At 46.0% G+C, this 27,674-nt stretch overlaps 1 protein-coding gene across 2 annotated transcripts in view; it reads left to right on the top strand.

Annotated features, from left to right (window-relative positions):
• Positions 1-27,674, top strand: part of UNC13B (unc-13 homolog B) — a 285,289-nt gene that overhangs the window by 162,351 nt on the left and 95,264 nt on the right. For both annotated transcript variants that reach the window (XM_061612817.1, XM_061612815.1), the window contains exon 11: positions 23,400-23,449. In XM_061612817.1, the coding sequence (XP_061468801.1) occupies positions 23,400-23,449 (50 nt within the window). The remainder of the gene's footprint in view (positions 1-23,399; positions 23,450-27,674) is intronic.

Raw genomic sequence — 27,674 nt, 5'->3', positions numbered from 1 at the left:
ATTATTTTGTTCAGCAGTAACTTCACCATTATTTTAAAAAATGGCAACACTATTAAAAAAGTTGCAAAGCTAAAAATATTTTTGCCATTGGCCTTTCCCCCCCCCCCCGGCCTGGGATTCAGACACGATAGTGGGTGAGAGAGCAGTAAGTGCAAGTGTCTTGTAATTCCTTTTTCTGCATTTCTGCCTCATCCAAAATAGAACTCTGGCATCTCTCCCAGTGCAAGCCAGCCTTGTACTGGGAGTTGTGAGTATCCGCAGATTGGGATGGACTGGATGTTTTAAAAGTTCTAATTTCAGTGAGAGACAGAAGTAGGGAATGCATCTGAGCTTCTTGCTGCCTCACCTGATTGTCATGTCTGGAACCACCTGTGAGCTGACAAGGTGGAATGAGTGGCATCAAGGAGGATTCATGGAAGTGGCACCAGCTTCCTGAGCAATTGATATGAGTGTCAGAATGCAATGCCATCCAGCCTCTTGCTTTGCCATTCTGATCCCCAAGCTGGTCCGTTTGGTATTGTATTTGTAGAAGCCCTGTTTGCCAAGCCCTGAAGCTTGCCTCCAAGTGGAAAAAGTTGTTGGGGGAAATGCACTACTCCCCTGGTATGCATGTGTGAGAGCGGTGCATGTAGCAGCACCTGTTAGAATCTCATGTTAGGGAAGATCAGCCCGCCATCTCGAAAAGGGACAAGAACGGTTCACTTTCACAGTTAGCCAGCTGCCTGTCCAGAGCTCTTGCCATTCTGCAAATGTCAGTCTAGCACAGGCTCCCTAGAGTTCAGTTCTGTTAGGCAGATGGTTCAGAAACAGCTTTTAAAATCAATGACCTGGAAAGTTTGCAGGTTATTTGAATTTCTTTAGGTGACACCAGGAGTTGCTCATCAGCATTTAACAGAAACAAAATGCCCCATAGTGCTGTCAGAAACTAAACTACATTCTCACCAGCATGAATCATGTTTCTTAGCATATAAAATGGATGGTGGTCATCCACTGGCCCCCCCTTTGCACCTGTGTCCCCCACTAGTAAAATGTCTTCCAAATCTCAACTTTTGAACTATGTAGAATGTTACTTGAATTTTGAAAAGCCACAAAGAATTAATTTCATACATTGTTCCTAAGAGTAGGTTTCAGCAGCCAGCTTTTCCCTGGTGAGCCTTGACTTTTGCTGCTAGGTTGTCTGGAGGGGTAGGCTATGATGAGTAGGCAGGGCTATGATGAAGGCAGTCCTTAACCAGGCAGGGGTGTGTGCTTGTCAAATCTCTATCCATTGCAGAAGAGGGGAGTCCCAAATCCCAGCTTCTCAGCTGGAAAGTGTGGTGGTGGTAGCCTCCACCATAGCTTGAAATATAGGAACAGCTAAATGGGGGATCCAGGCAACCTGCTGGTTCTTGCATCGGGCTTGTGAGCCCATTGTCCCTGATATACTTAACTTTGTAAAGGAAAATTGTCACACCTGCTAACTGTTAAAGCTTTTCTAACTTTAACTAAAATCAGTCAAGGATGTTTCAGTTTTGTCCATGTCTCTAGCGTGAGATCTATAGAAACAAGGGCATTAAAAATGTCTGATGAAATGAGCTTTTTTAACATTAGCAAATAGGAAAATGGGGAGACCTTGCTTTTGTCTTCCAAGGTGGCTTCTCCGCCTTCTAAAACAAGAGAGGGAGCCATTAGGATGGCAGAGGCTTGTATCAGTCAACACGGGTTACTCAAGGCTGAGTGACTTGGCAAGTTCTCTCACTGGCTTTCATAGGCTACCAGTGTTGCTGCTGTTCATCCCCCAGAATGCCTTGTCCCTTTAGGTGCTGTTGCTTTCTGTCATGTAACTAGTTCAGTGTAGGATGTTATGGGGCCTGTAGCTTCGTCTTGTACTCCAGAGATCCCTTTGCCCAAATAAAGTCTGCGGTCCAACAGGCTGCACCTGTCTGAAGCTCTTGAAGAAGCTCCTATTAGTCTTGGTGAGGTTTGCAACAAGTGAGATGCACATAGGGACATAGGAAACTATACCGAGTCAGACCGTGGCCCATCTAGCTTAGCACTGTCTACACTGACTGGCAGCAGCGGCTCTCCAGGGTTTCCAGCAGATTGTATTGTCTGCGCCTCCACATTTTCCTATTTTGCATTCTTCTGTTTCATAACCTCTTTCTGCTGCTAACATTTTGATCTAAACTTAGTGAGGAGTTCATAATACATGCTTTTGTTCTTGCTTGAGTTTCAAGTACTCTCCCTTTGATAAGAGCTCTCATTCAGGTGTCTACCTTTCAAAATCTGGTAGTACCATCTAAAAGCCAATTTATTCAGCACTGTAACACATATCTCAGCTCTAACTGAAAATACCAGTCTGTTTGGTTTTGTGCAGATCAGGCTTTGGGAAAGAAACAATTTCAGAAGCGATCCACAAGGATGGAAGCAGCCGTCCTGAAGTGTCATCAGGTTGCAATTGCAATCTTTGCTTGTGAATTGAAAGTGCAGCTTGCTAACCTCCAGGGATGATCCAGCCAAGAAAGCTGCATCATCCAGGCACATTGGTGTGCAGCCTTATTTGAATGATACTTAGTCCTCAGTTGACTATAAAAGGTGCTGTGTAAGAATTCCCAGCAAGTGTCAGTATTACAGCATGTCGAGAAGGGCTGCCATAGCAACCTTTCCTTCAGCGCTCAGCTGCGAGTTTTCATTCTCCAGCTTATGTTGTAGCCGTACCGTTCTAAAATGGCCAGAATTGCGTTGCTGGATGAGAGGAAGACCCATCTAGCCCAGTATCCTCTTTCCAACAGCAGCCAGCCAGGAGGCCTCCAGGAGGCTTATGAGCTCTGCCTTCTTGCTAACCTCCAGCGTCTGCTACTCCAGAGGGATAGTGCTACTGGCTCATGCAGATTTCACGGCTAATATGTCTGCCCGTGGCTATCATTCGGGGGGGGGGGAGAAGCTTCCAGAGCCAGTTTCCCACACTGTGTCTTATGTGAATTCTGTAAGTTAGTTACACATAGTTTGCGGAAGTGCCTTGTGTTATCTGCTCTTCCAATCCATTTAATTGAGTGGCCCTGAGTTGTTGTTTTATGATGAGAAAGGAAGAGTTTTACATGTTAGCTCAGGATACGCTTTTCATAGAATCATAGAATCATAGAGTTGGAAGGGGCCTTGTAGGCCATCGAGTCCAACCCCCTGCTCACAGCAGGAAATCCACAGCTAGAGCATCTCACGCAGATAGTTGTCCAGCCTCTGCTTGAAGACATCCAGCGAAGGGGATCCCACCACCTTCCTAGGCAGTCGGTTCCATTGCCGAACTGCCCTTACTGTCAAGAAGTTCCTTCTAATGTCCAATCTGAATCTACGCTCCTGCAACTTAAAACCATTAGACCTAGTCCTACCCTCTGGGGCAGCAGTGAACAAATCTGTACCCTCCTCTATGTGACAGCCCTTCAGGTACTTAAAGAGTGCAATCATGTCGCCCCTCAGCCTTCTCTTCACCAGACTGAACATGCCAAGTTCCTTCAACCTTTCCTCATAAGACTTGTTCTCCATACCGGCTATCATCCTCGTCGCCCTCTTCTGAACCCGCTCTAACTAGTCTATATCTTTCTTAAAATGAGGCGCCCAGAACTGAACGCAGTATTCCAGATGAGACCTGACCAATGCAGAATATAGTGGGACTATTACTTCCCTCGACCTGGAAACTATAGCTCTGTTTATGCAGCCCAAAACCGTGTTTGCCTTTTTTGCCGCGGGATCACACTGCTGGGTCATGTTCAACTTGCGATCCACTACAATTCCAAGGTCCTTCTCACACGCACTACTGCTAAGCTGGGTATTTCCCATCCTGTACCCGTGCATTTTGTTTTTGTGGCCTAAATGCAGAATCCTGCATTTGTCTTTACTGAATGTCATTTTATTAATTTCAGCCCAATTTTCTAGTCTATCCAGGTCCCTTTGGATTTTATTCCTGTCTTCCATTGTGTTAGCTATCCCTCCCAGTTTCGTATCATCCGCAAACTTCATAAGGCTTCCCTCCACCCCATCATCTAAGTCATTGATAAAAATGTTGAAGAGTATCGGCCCCAGGACAGAACCCTGTGGCACTCCACTCGAAACCTCCTTCCAGTCCGAAGCAGAGCCACCGACGACCACTCTTTGAGTACGGTTTTCCAACCAGTTGTGAATCCACCTGACAGTATTTCCATGTAGTCCGCATTTGACGAGTTTGCTAATCAAAAGGTCGTGGGGGACTTTGTCAAACGCTTTGCTGAAATCTAGATAGATGACATCTACAGCATTTCCACCATCTACTAAGCTAGTGACCCGATCAAAAAAAGAGATGAGATTAGTTTGACAGGATTTTTTCTTGACAAACCCATGCTGGCTCCTTCTAATCATAGCATTGTCATCTAGATAGTTGCCAATGGACTCTTTTATTATCCGTTCTAATATCTTTCCCGGTATTGAAGTCAGACTGACTGGCCTGTAATTCCCCGGATCTTCTTTTTTACCCTTTTTAAAGAGCGGGACGATGTTTGCCCATCTCCAATCCTCCAGCACCTCTCCCGTTCTCCAGGATTTCTCAAAGATGATGGCAAGAGGTTCCGAGAGTACATCCGCAAGTTCCTTCAATACTCTGGGATGCAGTTCATCAGGCCCTGGAGATTTGAACTCATTTAGGTTAACTAGGTATTTCCTGACTATCTCGTTATCAATCTTGTACTGCAGTCCCGACCCCTTACTGAGATTGCTACCGATGCAAGGTTGCACACTGTTCCCTTTTTGGGAGAAAACGGAGGCAAAATAGGCGTTGAGCAGTTCTGCCTTTTCCTTGTTATCTGTCAACATTTTGCCATCCTCATTGAGCGGCAGTCCCACCGTTTCCTTGGTCTTTCTCTTGCTTCGAACATATCTGAAAAACCCCTTTTTGTTGTTCCTCGCTTCCCTCGCCAGCCTCAGCTCATTCTGGGTTTTAGCTTTCCTTACGCTATTCCTGCAAGCCCGAGCCGCTCGTCGGTACTCTTCCTTGGTGATGCGTCCTTCCTTCCATTCTTTATACATGCTCTTTTTTACTTTTACCTCCTCCACCAGTCTTCCGTGTAGCCACATTGGCTTTTTCCGATGTCTTCCATTTTTCTTCCTCTTTGGAATTGTTAGCGATTGCGCTTTTTGTAATACGTTCTTCATGAACTCCCACGCTTCTTGGGCTCCTTTTTTCTTTAGTCTATCTAGCCACGGGATCCTACCCATCATTTCCCTGAGCTTGCTAAAATCGGCTTTCCTGAAATCCAAGGTCCATGTTTGACTATATTCTTCTTTGGCTTTCCCCAGAATCCCGAATTCCAGCATTACGTGGTCACTTTCCCCCAAGGTACCCACCGCTTTAATTCCCGTGACCAATTCGTCCGTGTTAGTTAAGATCAGGTCCAGGATTGCCGATCCCCTTGTTCCTTCTTCTACTTTTTGAAAGAGGAAATTATCAGCAAGGCCCATCAGGAATTTGTTGGAGGCTTTGTGCTTCGCAGAGTTTGTCTCCCAGCAGATATCCGGGTAGTTGAAGTCCCCCATCACTACTAGTTCTTGCCTCCTTGAGATTTCAGAGATTTGTTTGAGAAAGGCCTCAACTTCCTATCCCCTCCGTGTCCACCCATTCTCCCAAACTCTGTTGCTTATGCCCTTTTGCCTCTGATGGCTTCAAGAGGTTGAGCAGGGTTCCATTTTTAAATGTCATTGAGTATCATAGAATTCTAGACTAAAAAAGGAATTTAAAAACATCTTTTTTATTGTGCCTATAAGTCTCCCTGCTGTGAGGCCATGAAGCCAAAAGCCCCCCAGTCAATCCTCTCTCTCTCTCTCTCTCTCTCTCTCTCTCCCCCTCCCTCCCTCCCGCCCGCCAATAGTGTGGTGCCAACAGGGTTTTTTTATAGCTCCCCCCCCCGCAGCCGTCCTTTTAAAAAATGCTATGTGCTCTGGCAATGTCTGCCGTGTGCACTGGCCACCCCCACTTTGACATGCAGTCCCCATGGAGCTGAGCATGGGTCAGTGTGGTTCTCTGCCTGAAGAAGGTTCTGTGCAGCCCTGATATAGAGCAGCTGGTGAAGGGAAGTTGTTGAGGTCCTCTTTTCCCTCGTCCTCCATGTTAGCTCTCTGCAACCTTCTTGGCACTTCTACTTCAGAGTGCTGGCTGCCTTCTCCCTTGTGGTTCATTACAAACTATGCGATCGGTTGATGGTGCAGTCGTATACCAGGCCAACTATGAATAGCCGGTGCTTGTGGGCAGGTGTTCTTGTTGGTTTCCCCACAGTTATGGAGCTCTTGTTTCTGGTATGAACATCTTTAGGAAAAAGTGATAATCTTTCGGGGCTGGTCTTAAACTCAGTGCTTTAAACAATTTAGAATGATTTTATTGTATATTTTTAATAATGCTTATCCAGCCTGAGCTTTTGGGGATAAGCCTTTTTGCACACATCCTCATTATGGCCCATACAGCTTCAGTGGAAGGTGCAAGCCCAGCAGACGTTAAACAAAGCTTCACCCTATCAGTGCCCTTACTCCTTCCCTCCCCCCAAAAAGCATCACATCTCCTCATAGAGAATTGTGCCTTTGCTTGGCTGAGGCATGACACTCGCCTGTGGAACAACCATCTAATCCCTCTTCAGTGTCTGACTGTCCACTCCTGTGCAGTGCTATAATAAGCTTAGTCACTTAGAAATGGTCACTTAGTGTTTTGAGCTACTGGAAATGAATTGCTGTTTACTCAGAGTCTGAAATGGTCACACTGTAATTGATGTGCCCTAAAAAGAAATGAAATTTTGTAGGCCAATGCTGCTTCACTCTCAGAGAACACAGCTAAACAGCAAACCACTCCTGGCACGTTCCAAGGAGACCAATGGCATGAATGTATGGCTTTTTGATTTAGATTGAATCAAAGCTTTTTCTTCAAAAAAATAATAATTTATTATTAAGATTTATACCCCAGCTTTCAAGTACGTAATCAAAAAAATAAGCAGAAAAGTGAACAACTTTCAGTAAAACACCCAAAGAGATGCTACTTTGTACAATACTTAGAATCATAGAAGAGTTGGAAGGGGCCTATGAGGCCATGGAGTCCAACCCCTTGTTCAATGCAGGGATCCAACTTAAAGCACACCCGACAGGTGGATGTCCAGCTGCCTCTTGAAGGCCTCCAGTGTTGGAGAGCCCACCTTAGGTAACTGGTTCCATTGTCGTACTTTGCACTAGGATGCTGAACTCCATGCATGGAAAAGCAGGTTTTGTTTGAATGTGCACGCAATCTTTGAATAGAGCTGAGGGTTGGTCAACCCTGCTGTTCCTAACCCTGCTCTGTCACGCACGGTGCCCTGCTGGGTCCTGGGGGAAGTTGTGGCAACAAAGAACCACCATCCACAGCACCCCTTTCTTACTAGCCCCACCCACAGTGTTTAAGGATGAGGAAGGCAAATCCACAGAGGGTCTCTAGGTAGGTGGGAACAGTTATTGGGGATTCTGTTGTGGGTTAGAGTAGGGTAGGAGCCAGAAGAATATTCAGGTAATTAATTTGATTGACTGATTGATTACAGTTTTATGCTGCCTGTCCAGCTGTGATCTCTAGGTGGCATGCAACATGTTAAAACCAATAAAACAATTATTTAAAAAACCATATGAACCTGAACACTGCATAACATGCCAAACAACTGAGCATCAGAAATGAAAATGTTGTAAAACCCCCCACAAAAAAAGGGTATGAGGACAGAGGGAGGTAAGGTAACTGGGAAGGGGTGGAGAGGGAATAGGGGGTCGTACTGTTTTATTGTAATAGTGTGAAAACCCTAATAAACTATACATTAAAAAAAATCCCAACCGTACAAAACATTTGAAACAGTCTGGGACTACACCTAAATGTTTTACACCAGCATAAGCCTACAGAGGCATCAAAACAATGGTTAAAAGGCCATTAGAAGGCCTGTGAGAACAGAAAGGTCTTCCCCCAGTGCCTAAAAATCAACAGTGTAGGTGCCAGGCAAGTCTTTCTGGGGGAGGGCACTCTGTAGACTGGGTGCCACCACTAAATGCTCTCTCCCTGGTGGTAGCCACCTGCTTTACCACATTAGGTGGGGAAGCCTGGAGGAGAGCCTGTGATAAAGATATTAAAGGACCAGGTTGGAGAAGAGGCTCTTTCCAGTCACCTGGCCCCAAGCTATTTAGGGCTTTAAAGCAGGGGTGGGGAATCCTTTTCAACCTAAGGGCCGCATTCCCTTTTGGACACCTCTCTCACTCTCTGTGTTACTTTGTAAGCTTGTATGTTTCCTCATCAACAGGAGTTGGCCCAGTAAAAATGTCTGCTTCATTATTTATCTCATGCTATCTGTATGTAGTGGAGTAAAAACAAGACAAGAGGTCCCTGCCCCCAAGGAGCTTCAAATCCAAAATTCAACATAGGGAGGAAATGGCAGGGGGAGTGAAGGTGGGGGTAAAAAAGGGAAGGACATCTGTTCAGTTCCTTGGCATGTTATTAGGCTTATTTTAATTAAGGTGTGAGGACAAAGTGGCTGTGCCAAGGCTACCTTGACTGATTTTTAGAGTGTTAGCAGCTGACTTTACAGCTACAGACAGGAAGGCTCTGTGTGTGGACAAGGCCTATTCTCTGTGTGTTCTGTCATAATTTTCTTATATAAATGATAGCTCTTTGTAAGACCTTGTACGCAGACAAAGCTGTGCCCAGACTGTGAGCCTAAAGAGGATTGTGCCTGGCTTCCATTAGGAAACAGAGCAAAGCTTCTGGCTTTATGCCCAGGAAAACTTTCAGCAGGTAAGAGATGTGCCAGGATCTTGCATGTGAGAGGGATAAGTAGAGAGGGCACCAGTACTAAGACCTCAGCTTTGATAAAGTTCTGGTCTCCACAGTGCAAAAAGAAACTGTTCCCTTAGAGCTGGTTTAGGGTGAGGGTTGAAAGCAAAGGCACCTTTTACTTGTTGAAAGAGTCAAGGAGACATTCCTGTTCGACCACTTATCCCAGGACCAGCATTCAGCTGGAAGGCTGAAACTGAACAGCAGGTTCTTGTGAAATGCTTGCAAAAATATATTTGTTCTGCTGCATGGATGCAATTGTTTGGGTTACATGGCTGAAACTGCTGTGTTTCTTTATGTTGCTTTTTTCGTTTCTGACTTGGATACAGTGTCTCTGTCCTTTCTCTTGACAGCAGCTTCAGATGGGTATTAATCCTTGGCTGAGAGAGCCTTGCTGGGCAGGCAGTGAGATACACAGGCCTCTGCTGGTTTGTGGCGTTATGTGGGAGAGGCAGCGTAGCCGCTGATTATGTGCGCTAGCCGAGGGATCCAAAGGCCAGAAGATGAAATTGCTTGTGTGCTTAAAAAGTCTGCTGTGAAACTCCTGGTCAGGCATTTGCCTCAGAAGCAAAAAGTCTGGCTGATTCTGGAGGAGAAGATGAAGAAGCTTCTCCAAGGTCCTGCCAGTGAGCTGTCCCTGAGCCAAAACCACCATCGCACACTTTCCCCCGTTGAAATAGAGGCGGATACTTTTGCCTGTGGGATCAAGAGGAAATCCACAAGTGCCGACTTTTCCGTCAGCCAAGGGAGGAACAGCGGGACTAGAGAGGCAAGTAAAGATGGAGTTGGTGAAGCGCAGCTGGACTGGGATGGATCCGCCAAAGCGGCACATGCATCAGATCAAAGCCAGCGTGACTCATGGGGGCTCTCTGGCCACCTGGCTGCAGGGGACCTTCTGGAGCAAATTAAGAGGCCTGAGGGAAAAGAAGACCTCCCTGCTCTGAGCATCCGCGCTGGCTGCAGGGGACCTGCTGAGGAGGGAGAAGGGCTCTGTCCTCCAAGCAAGCCTCCCGCATACGCTCCCTGCAACCCTGGGCCCAGAGACTGCTCTGCTGATGTCATTGAGTACATCGTGAAAGAGCTGCAAGGGATAAGCCGCATCCAGACGGAGATTGCTGAGCTCCAGCAGCACCTGACCTTGATCAAAGGGTCTGTGGACGAAGTCTCCAGCTGTGTCGACACTGTTCTGAGTGAGATCGAAGGCCTACAGAGCAGTTGTGGCCCCACTGGCAAAAGCTCTCCTGTGCCAAAAGCCACGGCCAGGGAGTCCTTGGTCGGGGAACATGTCGAAGTGCCAGTGTTGTATTTTTATGGTATCCCTGAGCTGGAGGGAGAGAACACAAAGGAGCTAGTCCATAGCTTCTTGTCGGAGTACCACTGTTTCAATGGCATTCAGCGCAGCAAATGCATCAAGGATGCTTACAGATCTGGCACGGCAGCAAGCAAGCAGTTTGCCCCACGCCCTGCAGTTGTGAAACTTGCTAATGCTGAACAGCGAGACTTTATTCTCCAGAAATCAATTCTTTTGCAAAGTGCAGGAGTTACAATTGTTGCTAGTGGTGAGCAAAGCCACCAGAATGGCCAGGCACGTCTTGGAGCCCGGCTGGACACTTTGCAACCACCAGGTCAGAATCAGAACCGCTGGGGCTCTGTGAATCTTCAGGGGGGGGAAGTGGTACGGACAGATGGAGATGGGCAGTTCCAAATGGACTCTTGCCAGGTCCAGCAGGAGAGCACCTGTCAAGAGGTTCCCCATGTAGGGGAGAGGCTTAGCTTTCAACCAAAAACCACCCTGGCTAGGAAGAGCAACTTGGTTGCTGAACTTGAAGAAAAAGTGGGAAGAGTTGTGCAAATAATCAGCAATAGTGAGCAGACCTTGCACAAAAGCAACTCTCCCAGCGGTGTCCTTGATGCATCCCATAAGAAGCTGGAAGGCCATGGGCCTATTGGAAACCATGGAGGAAATTCCTGGCCGTTGCCAGAGTGCGCCCCAAAGGAGAGCCCCTCCCCTCTAGAAGAGGACCAAGCAGGAGGGCTAACTCCAGGGGAAAGTGAAACGGACTGTGATGCTACCACTCTGGAGTTTCTGAGTCCTGAGCAAATAAGTCTCTTGGAAGAGGCGCCAGTGGTTGTGATGGCACCAGGCTGTGATGGGGCTGTGCATAAGTTGGTTGGTAGTAGTGAGACGCTCAAAGACTTGATCCAGATTGACCTGAATGAGCAAGATCCAACTGACCAGGTCTTCAGGGATGTCTTAGAAAATTCCCAGTACTTCCTTGAACACTCTCGGGATAGCATTGACCTTGTGGACATGAGGTTTTACACTAACAAACTGGGTAAAGCACTGAGTCACTTTAGGTCTGCGCTGCAGGTGGTGTTCCACAAACTGGAGACGGGTGACCCTGAAGTCCTCCTTGAAGGAGAAAAGAGCTTCCATATGACAAATGAGCCAGCTCCTGCACTCTATAGCTCAAGTGTGCATGGCAGCTTAGACACCTTTGCTGAAACTCCCCCTAGTCAGTCTTCTGAGAGCCAGGCTAACACTACTGTGGGCAGTGACAGGGTGGGCCTGATGCAGAGGGCTCTTCCCAGTGTCTCATTGCCTCTTGATGAGGCTCCTGTCTCTGATCTGGTGACCTCTCTAGATTCTGAGAGTTGTGTGGAGCAGCCCTTGCCCTCTGGAGAGACCCAGGAGGACCCTGGTTCTGTGCCTGTGCCGCCAGGTGGGTGCAGGCCGATGAGCCTTGGAAAGGTGTGTGCCGAGACCATCTATTTGAACAAGTGCATCAACAACTTCAAAAATGTCCTGAGGGAAAAGAGGCAAACGCGCCGGAGGCTCTTAAAGGAACTGGTGCAGGAGGCGAGCTGGACTTCCTCTGCTGAAGAGATTCACTCAGGTACACACAAAGTTCTTGAGATTTGCTTCTAAAATGCTCTGTTTTTGCCAGGAAGTTTAGCATCTGCAGTACTGCAGTCAGAGTGATCACATAGAAAGGGTGCCTTGAAGTTTGATCAGAGATAGCAGATATGAACTGAAGTTGTTTTTTATATTAAGAAAGCCACTCTATCTCTGCACCTTTAACAAATGCAGCAATCCCATTCCTGGAGTTCTGCCAAACCAGCTGTAACCATCTACCTCCAAGGAAGCAGGTGTTGACTTCACGTCTGCTTCTTGGCAAAGCAAAAGCACGAGGGGAAAATATTTCTAATACCATTAGCCTGCTTGGGGAGGATGTAGAGCCACTTGGACGCATGGACCTTTCCCTTTGCTCACTCTCACAGGAAATATTTGAGCCAGAGGCTGGCTGCCATTTCCCACAGAAACTGGCAAGGGAAGCAGAAACCTGCTAGGGTATTAAATGCTTAAATACCCATCTCTAAAGAGGTTTCCACTCTTAACAGTTTCCCCCACAGCTTGATATTGCCCCTTGAGACATCCACATAAGATATGCTCTATTGGACTGCAAAATCCATGTGGACTGTGCATTCCATTACGTTTGTCATGTGGGTTGCTTCAAGGGTGCCCTTCTGTGGAGGAACAATGTTACACTAAGAGTGTGTCTTGAGGCATGTTCAGGCTAAAGAATAGCGTGTGGGGACCATGTTAGCAGCTTGCGGCTCTGATTTGATTAGGCTTCCTGTGTTTCTCTATTACCTGTGTGGGTTTGTGTTTGAGGGAATGAAACTTCAAAACATTGGAGTTGGACTGCATGTGGTCATCGACTACTAGTTGTTAATCAGTGGATCTTATCGGGGCTCATGCACACCATGCCAAATTCTGGCCTGTGCATCAACCCTCACTGGATCCTCAGCCCTGGCTCATTTTGCTCAGCAGCGACCCATTGGAGCAGGGAGGAAAACACAGTTCATGACTCGAAACCAGAAACCCAAAACATATAACTGGAACAAATACACTGATTTATTGATGCACAGAACTTAATGGTGTCATGAGATAATGAACTGATGGTCAAGAATACAAAGCTGATATTGGAATTACAGCAATTTAAAGTAACTTAGAAAATACCTGAAAGCAATGTGATATACATACATGTATATTTCTGCATAAACTTATTAATGAGTAATGATGAGATGCATTAACTTTGAAACAATAAAAATATGGATAGGATAACTCATATTTTCCTCCTAATTCCCTCCAGCTCAACTACACGTGTATAACTCTAAGTTTCCTAGAATATTAAAGAAAGTCATAGCTACCTGTGAGTGAGTAAGCCTGGAGTGGGTAAAGCATGCGAAAGCAGGGCACACCAGATAGCAGCAAAAAATGAAGAAAAAAATAATCCAAAGGCAATCCCACCCTGAACAACTTCACTAACCCAGAATTTGAATACCTTTTATACTATACTTTTATACCTGATCAGAAGTTAGGAATTTTCTAGTTAGATTTACATTAATTTCAGTGAATGTGGGTGGACCCTCATGATATGTAATCTCATGTAGACTGTGAATTGCCACAATCTGTCTGGGCGGGGAACAAAATGAGTAAATGGACACTTGCCTCTTCAGTAAGTTTCCAGGCAGTGCCCTTTCACACACACATTAGCTCTGCCAATATACCAAAACATAGCATTCTGTCATAGTTTTGACTTCATTCCCACTCTTATCGGAACACCAAGGCTTCTTCTGCTAGCAGTCTGAGAGGTACGGAGGTACAAGCAGCTTTTACCCCAAAATGAAACAAATGTGGCCTGTTTCAGCCATCTTTCATCCATCATGGCCGCTGCTCAGCTCTGCCCATGTCATGCCATACCTGTGTGTGTAGGCCTAACTACAACCAAACTAACAGCAGGTACCAACAAGGGGACTCGAAGGACAGCTAGGGGAAGGAACAGAAACAAAATTCATTGGAGGTGTCACCAAGTGAGATTCGGCGAGCTGCTTTGTTCCATCTGTTCTACTGAGCTGCAGAGACCTTGTCTTGAAAGCTCTTTGGGTGGTGACACCCTCTGCTCCCTCACTTGAATAAGCAAAAAAAAGATCATTGAAATTTCATCTCTGCTCTTGACCCTTGGGTAAAGTGGCAAAGGTGCTTGGTTTTTTTTTTTCTGAGGAGTCCACCACAGACTCTCACAGGTGATAGATGTTTACTGAAATTGCTTCTAGTTGGGCCCACAGGAACACTCTCTGGCACACTTGGTGGCAGTCTCTGTCTTCAAGGACAGAGATGAGATGCATTCAATATGCAAAGACCTAGGACAGTTTCACACATTGCCCTGCAACAATGGAAAGGGGTGATAACTTCTCTCAGGCCCTTGTGGTCTATGTATCCAGGCCAGAACTACAGAAGCTTGATTATTAAGGCATTTATATTCTGCTTAATCATTAGTATTTCTAAGTGGTGCACATTGACATAAAGCATGCAGAGTGGGAAACTTCATGTGATGTACTGTGTATGTTTGTCTCCCATATTTATGGGGTGTGCCACATGTACACATGGGGGGGAGCTCAGTGTTTCTGTAATGTATGAAAGGGCTTTTGTAGGTGGGACGACAGCAGAGGGAACAACAAACTCATTGTCCACGAAAACCCTAACGTCTCCATCACTACTTCAGCCTCTGGTTTAACTTTCATTGCATAAAACAATTCTCCAAATAGTTTAACATGTTTTGTCATGGCTATATTTCAGAAGGAATAATGCTGAGCTTAGAAAGTGTTGGTCCTGGGAGAGCTGTACTCAGAGTTTTGTTCAGCTACTTCACATATCAGAGGAACTACCGTTTTCCTGAATGGCTGCAGCACATTGACTGCATTTTTCTGTAATGTTTGGTGGGGAGATGTGTGTAAGGAAAGCCATGGGAAGCTTGCAAGAGCTGTGATTGGCTTAAACACCCAGCTTGGGCAGGTCACGCTCTCTTGCCTTTTGATTTCTGCAGCTCCAAAACAGGCATGGCCTCCTTCCCAGGGCTGCTCTGAGGCACTGAATGAAAGCTGCAAGGCACTTCCAACACTTTAAATGATTGATATAAATTCTGGGTCATAAAAAACCGTGGCAGGGTTATGGATAGTGCAAAAGGTTTGAGGCAGTAATGAGCTCAATATTACTGTGGAAATAATGGTTTTCATGGGGCAAGGATTCAGCCATAAAATGGCCCCAGTTAATTATAATTCTAGTAAATTAATATTCCATTTATGCTGTGGCCAGGAGAGAGATTTCAATTTATTTCTAATTTTAGAAAATTAGCCTAGAAATGTTTGAGAGAGAAAAGTTTGGAACATTTGCCATATCTTTTCAATTATGCTGATTCAAATACAAGAATGCCTTTACCTTCATAAGAGACCTTGACCCTACTCGGAATAGCTGGCTTCTGAATAGAGACAGTTTCTGATTGCAAGCATTGCTGACCTTTTGTGTTCAGGCCACAATTGAAAACAACAGCAAAAGCTCTTGGAAATAAATGGTTGATGTTGTCACTCTGTTGGGGAGCTTGTAACAAGCCATTCATTTTCCTAATTTTCCCAGTTTCTTGTGTTTTTGATTTGACACTGAATATTTACCAAAAGTAAAATGGGAACAGTTGCTAAGAATCTGCCAGCATTTTAGTGCTACATTTTTCAAATAGTTCCTTGCATCTTTTTAGAACACAGATGGGAGAAGGATTAATGTCTCCTCCACCTGCTAGTTCTGTCCCATCCAAATCTTATGCCCATGTATGTTGCTTTTGTGCATCTTTTTGGTAGAGGATGCAAGATTTAGAACTTGAAACAGAGAGAGAGAAACTGGGGAAGACATAGGGTTGATATTTCAGGCTCTTAGGTCCCCATTTTTTCCTTTGCCCTTTTTTGCCTGTCCATTAACAAGGAAATGCACTTCTGTTGTTGTCACGAGGAGGCATACCTTGTCAGGGTTTGTTTTTTTCTGGGGCAGCTTCAGATGAATGTCTGAGGTGACTGTTGGGTGTGTTTCTGGTGTGGCAGCTCTTCATTTGAAAAGGAATGTGAGCTCCTTCCCTTTCTAGGTCTAATAAGCCCTGGGCTCCTACTGGGACGAGGGGCAGGATATAAATCTAATTCATAAATTAAATAATAAATGAAATAAAGCATCATATTCCCCCTCCATAACTTCTTTCATTTTTTAAAGGGCAAATCTCCCCTGCTTGTTTTAGAGACAAACTGCCATGCTCAAAGTGCTTTCTAATATGTTCTTAAACTTTCTTTTTAAAGTGTTTTTAATCTTAGGTGATGTTTTGAAAGCTTTTTTTTTAAGAAATGTTTTTAAAGTTGCTTTGTTTTAATGTATTTTAAAGTCTGTTTTTGTGATGTTTTGAAGTGTTTTTAGTGCTTTTGTTTGCCGCCCTGGGCTCCTGCTGGGAGGAAGGGCGGGATATAAATTGAATAATTAATAAACAAACAAACAAACAAACAAACAAACAAACAAACAAACAAACAAACAAACAAACAAACAAACAAACAAACAAACAAACAAACAAACAAATAAAGTCACCATTCTGGATTAAAATTACCATCCACGCAAGGTTTCTTTTTTAATCAATATTCTGCCACATGTCCACTCAGATTACGAAGGGGGCATCTGCTCTCTTTTAAGTCACCTTGAGCATGCTTCCGATTCAGCTGTCAGATTCGGAAGTGGTGCTGGCCATGGTGCTGAATCGAGGACTTGCCTGCTGAGCTGCTGATAGGAGTGGTTGGGGGGGGACAGTCAAGAGAAAGGGCGGGGTATCCTGTCTGTGCCACCCTTCTGGCTTTTTCTTGGAGTGCTCAGTATGACAAGTGGTCACATCAAAAGCCGCCAATAACCTCTCTAACATTTTCTTTTAGGAAAACAGAGGTACAGTACTTGGAATTTAAGGGTGTGCTGAATAGCGTTATTTCCATTTCTATGCTAATTACCTGGCCTGAGGGAGAGGATTTCACATCACATCAAACAAAATAGCTTGATTAGGAAAAGCTTCATTAATGTTTGATGGAATTGTTGTCATTTAGAAGGGAGAAAATGTTTTGCATTTTAAACCCATTTTCTTTGAGTTAAAATTATTAACTTTTGTGACAGCGCTGTATGCATATTGGAAGTATTTGACACTTCCCTTCACTCTGGAACAAAAATGTAAGCAGGGATGTCTGAATGTTGTCCCCACTGCTTCTATAGTCACTTTTATCCCAGACACAAAGCCAGTCTGTTCTCTTGTACAAGTGAGCCTACTTTCAGTATCCCTGAAGTTTTGTGGTTCTTCAATAAGGAGAGGAGGCGTGACTTGCCAATCTAGTCAAGTGTTTTTATTGCAATTTTTAGGTACCTAGTACTGTCGTGAGTTTTGAGGCAGATGGGGATATATTGTGTTAATTCAAAGGTTTACTTGTAAATATAATTCTGTGCCTGCTCTATTATGTTAATGCCATTTTTCTTGAAAGTGGAACAAATTCATTTTTAAGATATAACCACTTCCAACCTTCCTGCCTCTTGCATCTGTACTGTACAAAGCTATAGCTGCTGCTGACTTCAGGCTAAACGGGCCTTTCCCACATGGGATATTGGGGACATCACAGAAACAGCCTTTTCACGTCTCTGCACTGCTTTGCTCCACTTTCCAAACTTGGCTAATGACTGACATCTTCCCTGTTAACTGTATTACTGTCCTTTCCTCTCTTTGTCCCCCCCCCCCCTTTGCAGAAGGAAGTAGAGGAGAGCTTCAGGTTATATACTTTGCTCATTCTAACCAGCGTGTCTCCTACTTTTGGCACTCCAGCATATTATTTTGCATGCCCTGTTGAATTGTCACTTGGCTGTTTTGGCTGACCCCTGAAGAGCTTCCTCCTGCTCTCCCCTACCCTCCTTATCTCTTGAAGAGTTCAGCATGCATTAGTCTTTGGAAGAATTTCTGATCTTGTGTATGAACTAAGAGGAGTCTGTTCAGTGCAGGTGGCTTTGAAAAAAGAACAAAATATTCCTGCTTAATTCCTCACTGATGTTGCAAATCCATGTTTGGTGTGCTTGCTTCCAGTCCTGGTGGAGGATAAATGTGCTGCGTGCCGGGAAGAGGTTGCCCAGTGTATGTGTGTGTGTGTTTTCTTCTCAGTGGGACACAGAGGCTCAACTTACACCTTTTGGACATCAGCACTTAAAAAAGAATTGTGTTTATCAAACTGCTGGAAAGCTGGTGCTAGTTCTAAAGGAAGTTGAAAGATCAGCAAAGCTGCCATTTCTTGTGATGCTTCTGGTAAAATGGTTTTGGATTTTTTAAAAAAAATACTATAAAAATCAATGGACAGAAACGATAGTAAGAATTATGCACACTTTGAGCGCAAATCATTGTGCTACGTTAAACTCTTTGGAAAACTCATTGCTTAGCTCTAGCCATAGGGTTGTATTCAGTGTAGTGCAAAATCACTCATTTTGGCAGCACAATGGTTTTTCCTTGTGCAACAGGACTCCCCCCCCCATTCTCCCCCAATGTGCTCCTAAATTTGTTCTGGGGGTTCCTCCAACCCTCTGGACTAGCTTGGGGGATGGTGTGGGGGAGGAAAGGGAGGAAGCCCTGTTGTGCTAACAGTAAACCTTGCACACACACACAACTGTTTTGTTAAATGCTGCCCATTTTGTTCAGAAACTAGGCACCAAGGGAGTGATGCCCTGAAGTCCAAGGACAGTGTTCTATAAGGAACAACATAGGCATGGTTATTCAGATTTGGCTACATGTTCCTTAGCAAGATGGTACATTTTGCTGTTTGGTGTAAGATTAGACATGGTTCCTTGCACAGTTTTTTGGGGGGCGGGGAGCCTGTGCAGTCAGTGGAGTCAAACGGCTTATGACAGAGTGTGTTTATTTCAATAGCTTTGTTTGCCCTAGAGCGCATTCTGCCTTTGATTATGCCTGCTGATTTGGACTCCAAGGAGCATGTTCTTCATCATTCTGGTTGCCGTTTTCTGAACCTCTTGTAGCTCTACAGTATCCTTTTTGAGGTGCGGCTACTAGAACTGCCCACGGTAGTCCAAGTGTGGTTGCACCACAGATTTGTATAACAGCACTATGATATTGGCAGTTTTATTTTCAGTTCTTTCCCCATGATCTCTGGCTTGTTGTTCGCCTTTTTCAGAGCCGCTGTAGACTGCGTTGACGTTTTCATTTTTCTATTCCTGGTCAGTCATTGCCAGTTCAGGCATCAAAGGGAAGAGTGCTCTTGTGGTCAGGTCCTGCTTGTGGGCTTCCTTGGGGGTGTGGCTGACCACTGTGAGAACAGGATGCTGGACTAGAGCGAGCTCCAGGGCTTTTCTTTTCTTCTTGTGCCATACGTCTGTGTGTGGTGTTGCTTACACAGAACCATGTTTGCTGTTTTAAAGCCCATTCACTCACTTTGGAGAGAACCTCGTAGAGTCTCCCCGCAATCCTGTTTTGTGTTTACCATCCTGAACAGTTTGGTGTCATCGGCAAACTTGGTGACCTCACTGCTCGCCCCTAACTTCAGGTCATTTATGATCCAGTTAAAAAGCACTGGTCCCAGTGCTGATTCTTGGGGGAACCCCATTTGTAACAATCCTCTGTTGGGAGAACTGTCCATTTAGTCCTACTCCCTGCATCCTGTTCTTTAACGTTCTTTCCATCCATTTTTCCAGAACAGATTTTGAACTAACCCGCCTGTAATTTTGCAAATCCCCTGGATCACCTTTTGTTAAAAAATGGTGTTACATTGGTTACTTCCCAGTCCTCAGATATGAAGGCTGATCTTACAGACAAGTTACATATTTCTGTGAGAAGATCAGCAGTTTCACCATTTTAGTTCTCTAAGAACCCGGTGAACTAGGAAGATGTACCTTTCTGATTATCTCTTTAATGTTGAGATTTTGCTTATCTTCTGTACTGCTGGGGGCACCAGTTTTATGGATTTAGAAAGGCTTTTCAAACCTCCAGCCTTTTTATAGCCTTTTCCCACTCCTGATGCAAAGGTTTTCCTTTTTGCCTTCCTGCATTTCAAGAGTGTGCATGTCCCAGTTTGGGGCTAGCAATGGCTATTGTATGTTTAGGGTGGGGAGTTATCTGGATCTTTGGTCCCCATTTGCCAGTGCTCCCTCCTTGTTGCAACCACCAGTGGGAGACTGTCACTTTAGAAGCTTCTCTGCTTGATAGAACTCGCCAGTCTTGAGCTGGGAGCTTCCTCAGTCTTGTCATTCCAGTTTTGGGAGTAGTCTGTGTTCTCCTCCCACGTCAACTCTACGCTTAGCTTCGTCCCCAACTTCCCTTTGGCCCCTGGTGTCCTTGCTTGCCTACAAGAGCTTCCAGGTCAGCCCTGGCTGAGCAACAGGTAAGGCAGCCTTGTTCTCTTGCTGACTGGCTCTCTCCATGTTTCATCTACCTATCTGGCTGAGCCCAGCCATGTTTCCTGCCCCGACTATCTCAGTCTCTGCTTCCTTCCCAGCCTTTTATGGCCTGGGCCACTGTGAGGTTTGCCTGCGAGTCCGTAGAGTCTTGGTCTGTCCAATCAGCGCCATTCAACAGCATATCCACAAGGGTCTTGAGAGTAGGTCTCATCGACTCTTGTTGACAACCAGAAGGAAGTTTGCCATCAAAGTGGAAACCCTTATAGCTGACAGTCTCTTTGTGCACTGCCTTGGCAGCGTTAGCCAGCAGCAGTACATCATCTTCGAAATCACATGCCATAGCCTGCTGAAGCGTTTGCCAGCATACCTTGCTCAAAATCCAGAATCTTATTTTTGCCATCACTATAATAAGAAGAAATTATTATAAACTACCAATCTGTTATGGCATTATTGATATACAAATACATGAAATTATATGGAACACCAACAAAGATAAGAAATTGATAGAAGACATTTAAGCATGAGTTCTCATAATAATTGATCTGCTTATTTTATTTTTGACCAAATAATCATCTGCTGCTTTTCTCAATGGTATAGTTGTATACCTTAACCCAGAAAATGGATATTTAGAGAGCAAGATTATGATCCTAAGGGGCTCGGAAGCTGAGTTATTGGTAGATACAGTTTTTTCATGAATTTCCAAGATGGCTGCCATGATGTTTCTGGAAGAAATGGTTCGTATCAAAAATGGGAAGCTACAGTAATGGGTAGCATGCAGGAAAAATGTGGTGCTTTTGTCCAGAATGTCCACATCTATTTGCTAAGCTGCTTGACTATTTCTGCTTTCTGCATTTTGGTCCCAGCCTTCCACATACAGATTTCCTTGTGGGTGGGTAGCCTATACACTGTGGTGGGCCCCTGTTGGTAATATTTTTCTCCCAGCATGACTCGGCCCTCCCATGGTGATACACCCCAGAAGTCCTATCTCTGACTCTCTTGGGACTTTTTACATGCTGTGGCCTGATCATTGCAAGGTTGCCACATCTTGCTTGCTGACATGTCTGTCAAACTTTTTTGGGGGGCAGGGGAAAGTTCAAGCCTATATAAAAAGGACTCTACAAACTCTCCAAAGACAGTGTTGGACTGCAATTACATCTAGGTGTTTTTGCATTAACGTTTAGCCTGGATCACCTTTCCTGTAGCTTCAAACCAATAACTTTTTGACCTATCCTCAGTGGAGAAAGTGAGCAGTAGTTGTTCCTCTGAAACATTTGAAAGATACAAGCTTATTTCCCACCCCACCCCCAATAACCTGGTTCATCCAGTGTGTCCTCCAGACCCTCCTTGATCCTCCTTGTTTCCTTTCTCTTTGACCCTTTCCAGCTTGTTAGGATTGAGCTAGGGAGTCCAGGATTGAACACAGGACTTCTTTGGGCTGAACGTAACAAATATTCCTTGCTTACATTTTGGAATGTATGCTACTAAGTTAGCATTGGTTTCTGCCCCCCTTTGTGACTTGTGTTCAGCTGGTCCTTTTTGAAATGGTGCTTCTTGGTTGCTTGTTCCACCATATTACACTTGAGCATGTTGGTATGTTTTCCGTTGTATGTCACAGGAACGATTCAAGCCTCCCACTGGAGCTTCCTTCGCGTTAGCCCCTGCTCTCACCAGGACTGGGTTTCTTCAGGGCCACGTGATGGATCTGTCACTTGCTCGTTGCAGGCGGCTCTTCTCTTGATTCCTCTATCCTTGCATTTGCAGTATTGCACTGAGGGGTAGTTTCGGGCGAGTCATTACTGCAGATTTCCAGGGGACTTAGTGAAAACTGCTCCTCTCTGAGACAAAAGGCTGTTTGCCCTGAACTGGGAAAGTGTGGCTGAGAAAATAAAGCTCCCCCTTTTTTCCTTTGAACTGCCATTTTTGCAATGGTCTCCTCGGTCATTTAGCAGTTAGTGGCTGAACTGCCCACGTTACAGTTAGCAGGAACTTTGCATACATCTACCAGGATGACAAGAACAAGGTAACCATGAAAAGATGCTTTTTGCCTTGCAGAATACACTGGTCCCTGTTCCATTGCTTGGCAACTCTGGTCCAGGCAGTGTTGTGGACCTTAGACTGACCGGCTTCCTATGACATGAGCTTTCATTGGCTGAAGTACTCTGCTGCCTCTCAAAGCTCATCCAGGAGCTCATCCAGGTGATAGCTTCCTGTGCAGACCTGATCTCAGAGAAATACTGTGGGCACCTGTGATCAAGATCATTGGAAGTCAGCCATACAGGCTGCAAAGCCCCCGCTCTCATCCTATCTACAGGCTCAGGAACCCTGAACAGGCATTCTCATTCCACTGCCTGGATGAGCCTCTTGTCTTACCTTGCGCTCTCTAGACTGCTCCTTAGAGAAATCTGTCTACCATGTATTGGCTCTTCTGTCTCTCTGAGATAAATGCCGAGAAACAGGCTCTGACTGTGTTGCTGCTGCTGCTGCTTACAGCTATGGCTGTGGTTCACCTGCAAGAAAAAGCTGGGAGACAATTCAGGCATCTCTCAGAAGCTCCACCTTTTGTTGTCTCTTGGCTTAGGTATCTAAAAGCAGCACAGAGCATGCCCTTCTTTCTGGCTTCAGAGGGGCTGTGTAGAAAGCAGGTGGCTGACTTGATTCATGGGAACGTAGGAGGCTGCCGTACACTGAGTCAGGCCATTGGTCCATCCGGCTCAATATCATCTGGGCTGGCTGGCAGTGGCTCTCCGTGACTTTGGGCAAGACTGTCCCCCACCCCTCCCTGGAGGAGATGGCACCGGGGATTGAACCTGGGACCTTCTGCATGCAAAGGAGATGCTCTGCCACTGAGCTATGGGGGCCCTTTCCCTGTGTTCTTAACCTCACATCTATTTGTGGTGCTCTAAAAAATCTAAATGTTTTGGAAATGTCATAGACATTAGGGCTTCATGAATTCAGATAAAACACTTAGAAATCTGTTCTTGGTAAGCTGATACCTGAAAATAAAAGTTTGTGGGTTGTTCCCCTCCACCACCACTCCAAAATTGCACTGAACAGGCTCTTTTGACCTCCCTTCCCCCTGGTGTGTGTGCAGTCATGTCTACATTAGTGTTTCCTATGGCCTGCAGCCTCACTGCAGTCTTCAGAGGTGTTGCAGAATGTGGAGTGCTTGTGTGCATTTTCTTGCATGAGACATCGTCCCTAGTTCTGAACTCTGTAGCTGACTTTTACTTTGCTCAGCAAAACTAATTCCTGTTTCTTTCTTTCCCCTTCTCTCTCTTAAAAAAATAATTTAAGGGTCAGGATGATGGCGATCCGTCAAAGTCACCGTGGTTCAAAGGAGGAGGGTAAGTGGCCTTTGGGAACTTGTTAAATATTTTGCTCTGTGGAGGGACGGGGAAGAAGGAACGTGGCCAAAAGGTTGTGCCAGAGTGATAAGTACCATGGTGGTGGCACAGTGAAGGTGGAAGGCTTCGCAGATAGTCGGCTGGGATGTTCTGCCTTCTGCTGGCAAGTGGCAACTGCTTATGTGCTGTGTAGAAGGAGAATTCAACCAGGTGATGTTTTCTAAACCCACCTGCAAGGAGGGGGCTCCCAGCCAACCATGGGCTTTGGGCGTCAACTCAGGACACAGAACTGCCGAGCATCCGTGGGGCTCTTGCTGACTTGGCTGCAGCACAGCCAGAGCCAGGGCTACTGCACAGGGAGGCTCCCTGCAGTCAGATTCAACACGGCCTCTGCTCTGCAGTTGGTTTTCTGGATTCATCTCCAAGTCCCCCCAGTTCAGGACACTGTTTGATGGGGGATGGCTGCAGGCAAGCTGCTCAGAGCTCTCTCGGCGCCCACATTTACTGACTGAAGACTGACTTGAGTGTAGTGGTGGTGATGGTGGGTTCAGATAAATTGTGCATTGCTCCACACTCTTACAGGTTTTGAAGGAGGCAAGTATCTGTCCTACTTTCACCCTACATGTTCACAATAACCCCCATGTCCATGCACGCGTTCAGATTACCCGCAGCCTCCTTCCCTGATTTCAGCTTCTTGAAGCTACAAGCTCAGCCCAGGGCCCAGCATCTCTGTCATATGAGCACCATGCTTCCACTGTAGCTGTGGACGGAGCACCTGAGCACTGCTGTGGGCCTGCAAATGCTCCCTAAGTCGTGCAGTGGACACACAGCAGCAGCAGCAGCAACTGGGAGCCTGGCCCTGGCCACTGGTCCGATGTGGGAGAGTTCTTCCTCACCTCTTCCTTCTCCTTGACAGTAGGGCAACCTCTTCTCTGAGTTGCTGAGGTTCACCCTAATGGGTATTCCCATTGTTTCCTCTCTGGGGTTAGAAGGCTCACTTCTTCCCAGCCCAGGGTCATGTGTGAGCAGAAAGAGGGACAGAATGCTCTGGAGTGCTTCACCTGTGACTGTCTTTCTGCCTGGATTATCACTTCCATGAAGGAAATAGCAGCAAAATAAGGCACATGTGTGCATGACAAGGAGAGTGCGTCATGTGCATGCGTTCCTCCTCCAAAGACATTATGTGTGTATTTGGTGAGTCTGTTTCGGTTTCAGTGTGGCCGTGGCTTTACCTGGAGTTGAACAACACTGCAGGCAGGTGGCTGTACCGTATCTGTACCGTAAGGCCTTCAGCCAAGCCTGCCTGCTTCCTTTGCACCCTGCCTCAGCCTCCACAGCTTCCCTTTCATTTGGCCAGCCTGGAGCTTCTTGCCCACTTTGCAAAGAACCTCCAGCCACAAACAGAAGGCCTTGCTAGTTCCGAAAGCGTGTGAAGTCAGCATGCTCCTCAGTGTGGCTGTGCCTGCTGTTGTTGCTTTCCCATTACGAATTGAAGGCTTGCCAGAAGAAAGACGGGAAGGCACCATTTTACATGCTGTTTGATTTTAAATATGTTCATGTATTTGATTGGAGCCATATGGCTTTGATCTGTAACATTTGAATTCTACTCTCTTCTAGGGCTTGTGTACAATTGCAGCTGGGGCTGAGGGGGACATTGGTAGCGCCACCCTGAAACGTCTGCATGAGACTGATTTGACTCCCTCTGCATATAAATCAGGTGTCCAAACAATGAAATAGGCAAAACGAATCCAACATGAAATTAAACTGGAGGAGGCTTTCATTTCTCTAAGCAACTTTTCCAGGTTGCTTGTGCTAAGGAGTGTCTCCTTCTGCCACACCTGTCGATGCCCAGCACCTCTCCCCTGTACTCCAGGGGAGCCTGGATCATTGCTCCAGGGGCTGCTGGGAAACGGTTCAGATTTTTATTTTATTTTTTAGTGCGGGGAACACCTCTGCCTTTAATGAGCCACTTGCAGAATGCACACACTCAGGAGGTTAAGCTGGCTTGAAAGAGGAGCAGAAGATGTATCTCAGCGTGCTTTACTCTAGCCAAGCCAGCTTTAATCTGGGGAAAAGCTGAAAGCCTCTTCCCTCACTGAATGGCAGTATTAGCCAACCCTAGTCTGTGGCAGGCAGTTATCTAACCCTGGCCTACTGTGTATGTTTGGCTGCAGAGGACAGAGGCGTTGAGAACGGACAGAGGGAGGTAGAGATGTCTGACTCTGGAGAAGAAGCAGAGGATTGAAGGACAGGCCCCATTCCTGCCTGCAGCCACCATCTCCTCCTGGCCTTAAAACCAAGAGAGACTGCCTTCTTTCTCCTGGGCTCACCTGGGCCTGCTCACCAGCCTGAGCTTAGTTCCCTAAGACATCATCTCTGACTTGCTGTTTGTCCTGATGGCATATTGAGGACAGAAAGGGAGCCTTTGGAGCTTGAGTCCGAAAGGCTGGTGGCGGGCCCTGGGCCCTGCTCTCTTCCACTGTGCAGGATTTGCCACCCTGGGCTCCTCCTGGGAGAAAGGGTGGGATATAAATCCAATAAATAAATAAATAACACCCAAGGGCAGAGCCTCACGGATTTTGCCGTAGTGGAGAGGCAAGGGGCTTCAGCCGGCCAGTTGGGTGAGGGGGAGAAAGAGCCTCAGCGTAATGCCAGGCCCTTCCCTTCCCTTCCCTTCCCTCCCTACTCCTTTTCTGCAAAACTTCTTGGGCTGGCCAAAGGGAAGCAGAAGCAAGGAGCAGGAAGGGAAGGAACCAGGCAGGGGAAAGAAAGTGACCAAGTGGGGTTTTTTTGGAGGGGGGGGAGAGTAAGGACTGGCTGCCACCCAGCTTGGGCGGATGGGGAGGGGGACTGTGAAGGAAGAACAGGTGGGTCTGGATCCAGGGAGATGGGCTGCCTTGAGTGGCGGGAGAGGAGATGGGAAGGAAGCAGCAGACTCTGCATCCCATCTCCACCCTGGGTGGGGGCGTTCTGGCTTGGCTCTGTGGCTCTGTTTCCCTGCTGCCTTTGGAGTGGTAATTAGCCCTCCACTTGCTGCACACAAGCCAATTATCCCCATCCGCTCATCTCTAGCTTTGCTGCTCACGTTTTCCAAACGTCTACGCACATCAGTGTGACAAGGTATTATTAAAGCTGACAAGCGTTCTCCTGAGGGCAATAGACTTCCAGCATAGCACGGATAACACACGCCCAGGAGTTATTCAATGTGAAATATATGTAACGTAGTACAACAATATTTAAAGTTTCAGTGACAGCTTCACTCTGTGATATTGTTCACCTGCACCACAACAGGGAGGCTGCAGAGGTTTATTCCAGCACAATGAAAATGTTTCCCTTCTTTCCTTGCTTGCTGGAATGTCAGCCTACATCATTGCAGAAAGTGGGGACTGAGCCTGTACTTCTTAATTTTTTCGTAAACGGTCTATAATTAGGGGGGAGCAGGGAGGGGATCAGGTATGCAGATGACATCCTTATCGTTCAGGGTGGTAAAAACACTGCAAAGAGCTCCAACAGAATTATATTATTGTTTAAATTTATGTCCCACATTTCCTCCAAGAAGGAGGCCAGGGTGGCAAACAAGTGATAAAACAATTTTAAAAATCCTTAAAATATCTTCAACGTCTTTACAAAAAGATCTTAAGAAACAATTCCAAAAGCAATGAGCAGCCATTAAAATAGCAAATGTGATTCAATATGAGCTTTGAAGTAAAAAATCCTCACTCCACATGTAGACTGATAAGGTCTGAAGTGGTTGGCAGCTGTGGGAAATGGGACACAAGAGTAGATGGGACTTCTAGTATGCAACTACAGGGCTCTTCCTCAAGTGTGGAATGCTTTTGCTGGCCCTGATACCCTCTCTGGCAAACAAACCATATTCCTTCAGCTCCAGGATAAGCCAAGAGGTGTGTTATGCCTGCAGCTGTGGGAGAGGAAGGTGGCTGGCTGGCATGAGAGTAAAAAGCAGAGGGTGACCTTCTATGGTTGCACATTGCAGCCTGCTAAGACCGGAAGGGGTTTACACTGGCCGCTACCACACCAGATAGGAGTAGGGGCTATCCTATAGATAGGCTGACCAGTCGCTGAGCTATCCTTTTTTTCTAGCAATCCTGTGAATTGAAGAAGAGGCTGTGTGCTGGTGTTAATGAGTCGGCCTTCACACAAGCATGCCAAGTCTTCAGAAACCTTCCCACCACCCACCTGTCATTTAGTCCCAAAACTGGGAGCG

This window comes from Rhineura floridana, chromosome 1 (genome assembly GCF_030035675.1).
Source record: "Rhineura floridana isolate rRhiFlo1 chromosome 1, rRhiFlo1.hap2, whole genome shotgun sequence".
Lineage (NCBI taxonomy): Eukaryota > Metazoa > Chordata > Lepidosauria > Squamata > Rhineuridae > Rhineura > Rhineura floridana.
This window is presented reverse-complemented; position numbering and strand designations above follow the sequence as displayed.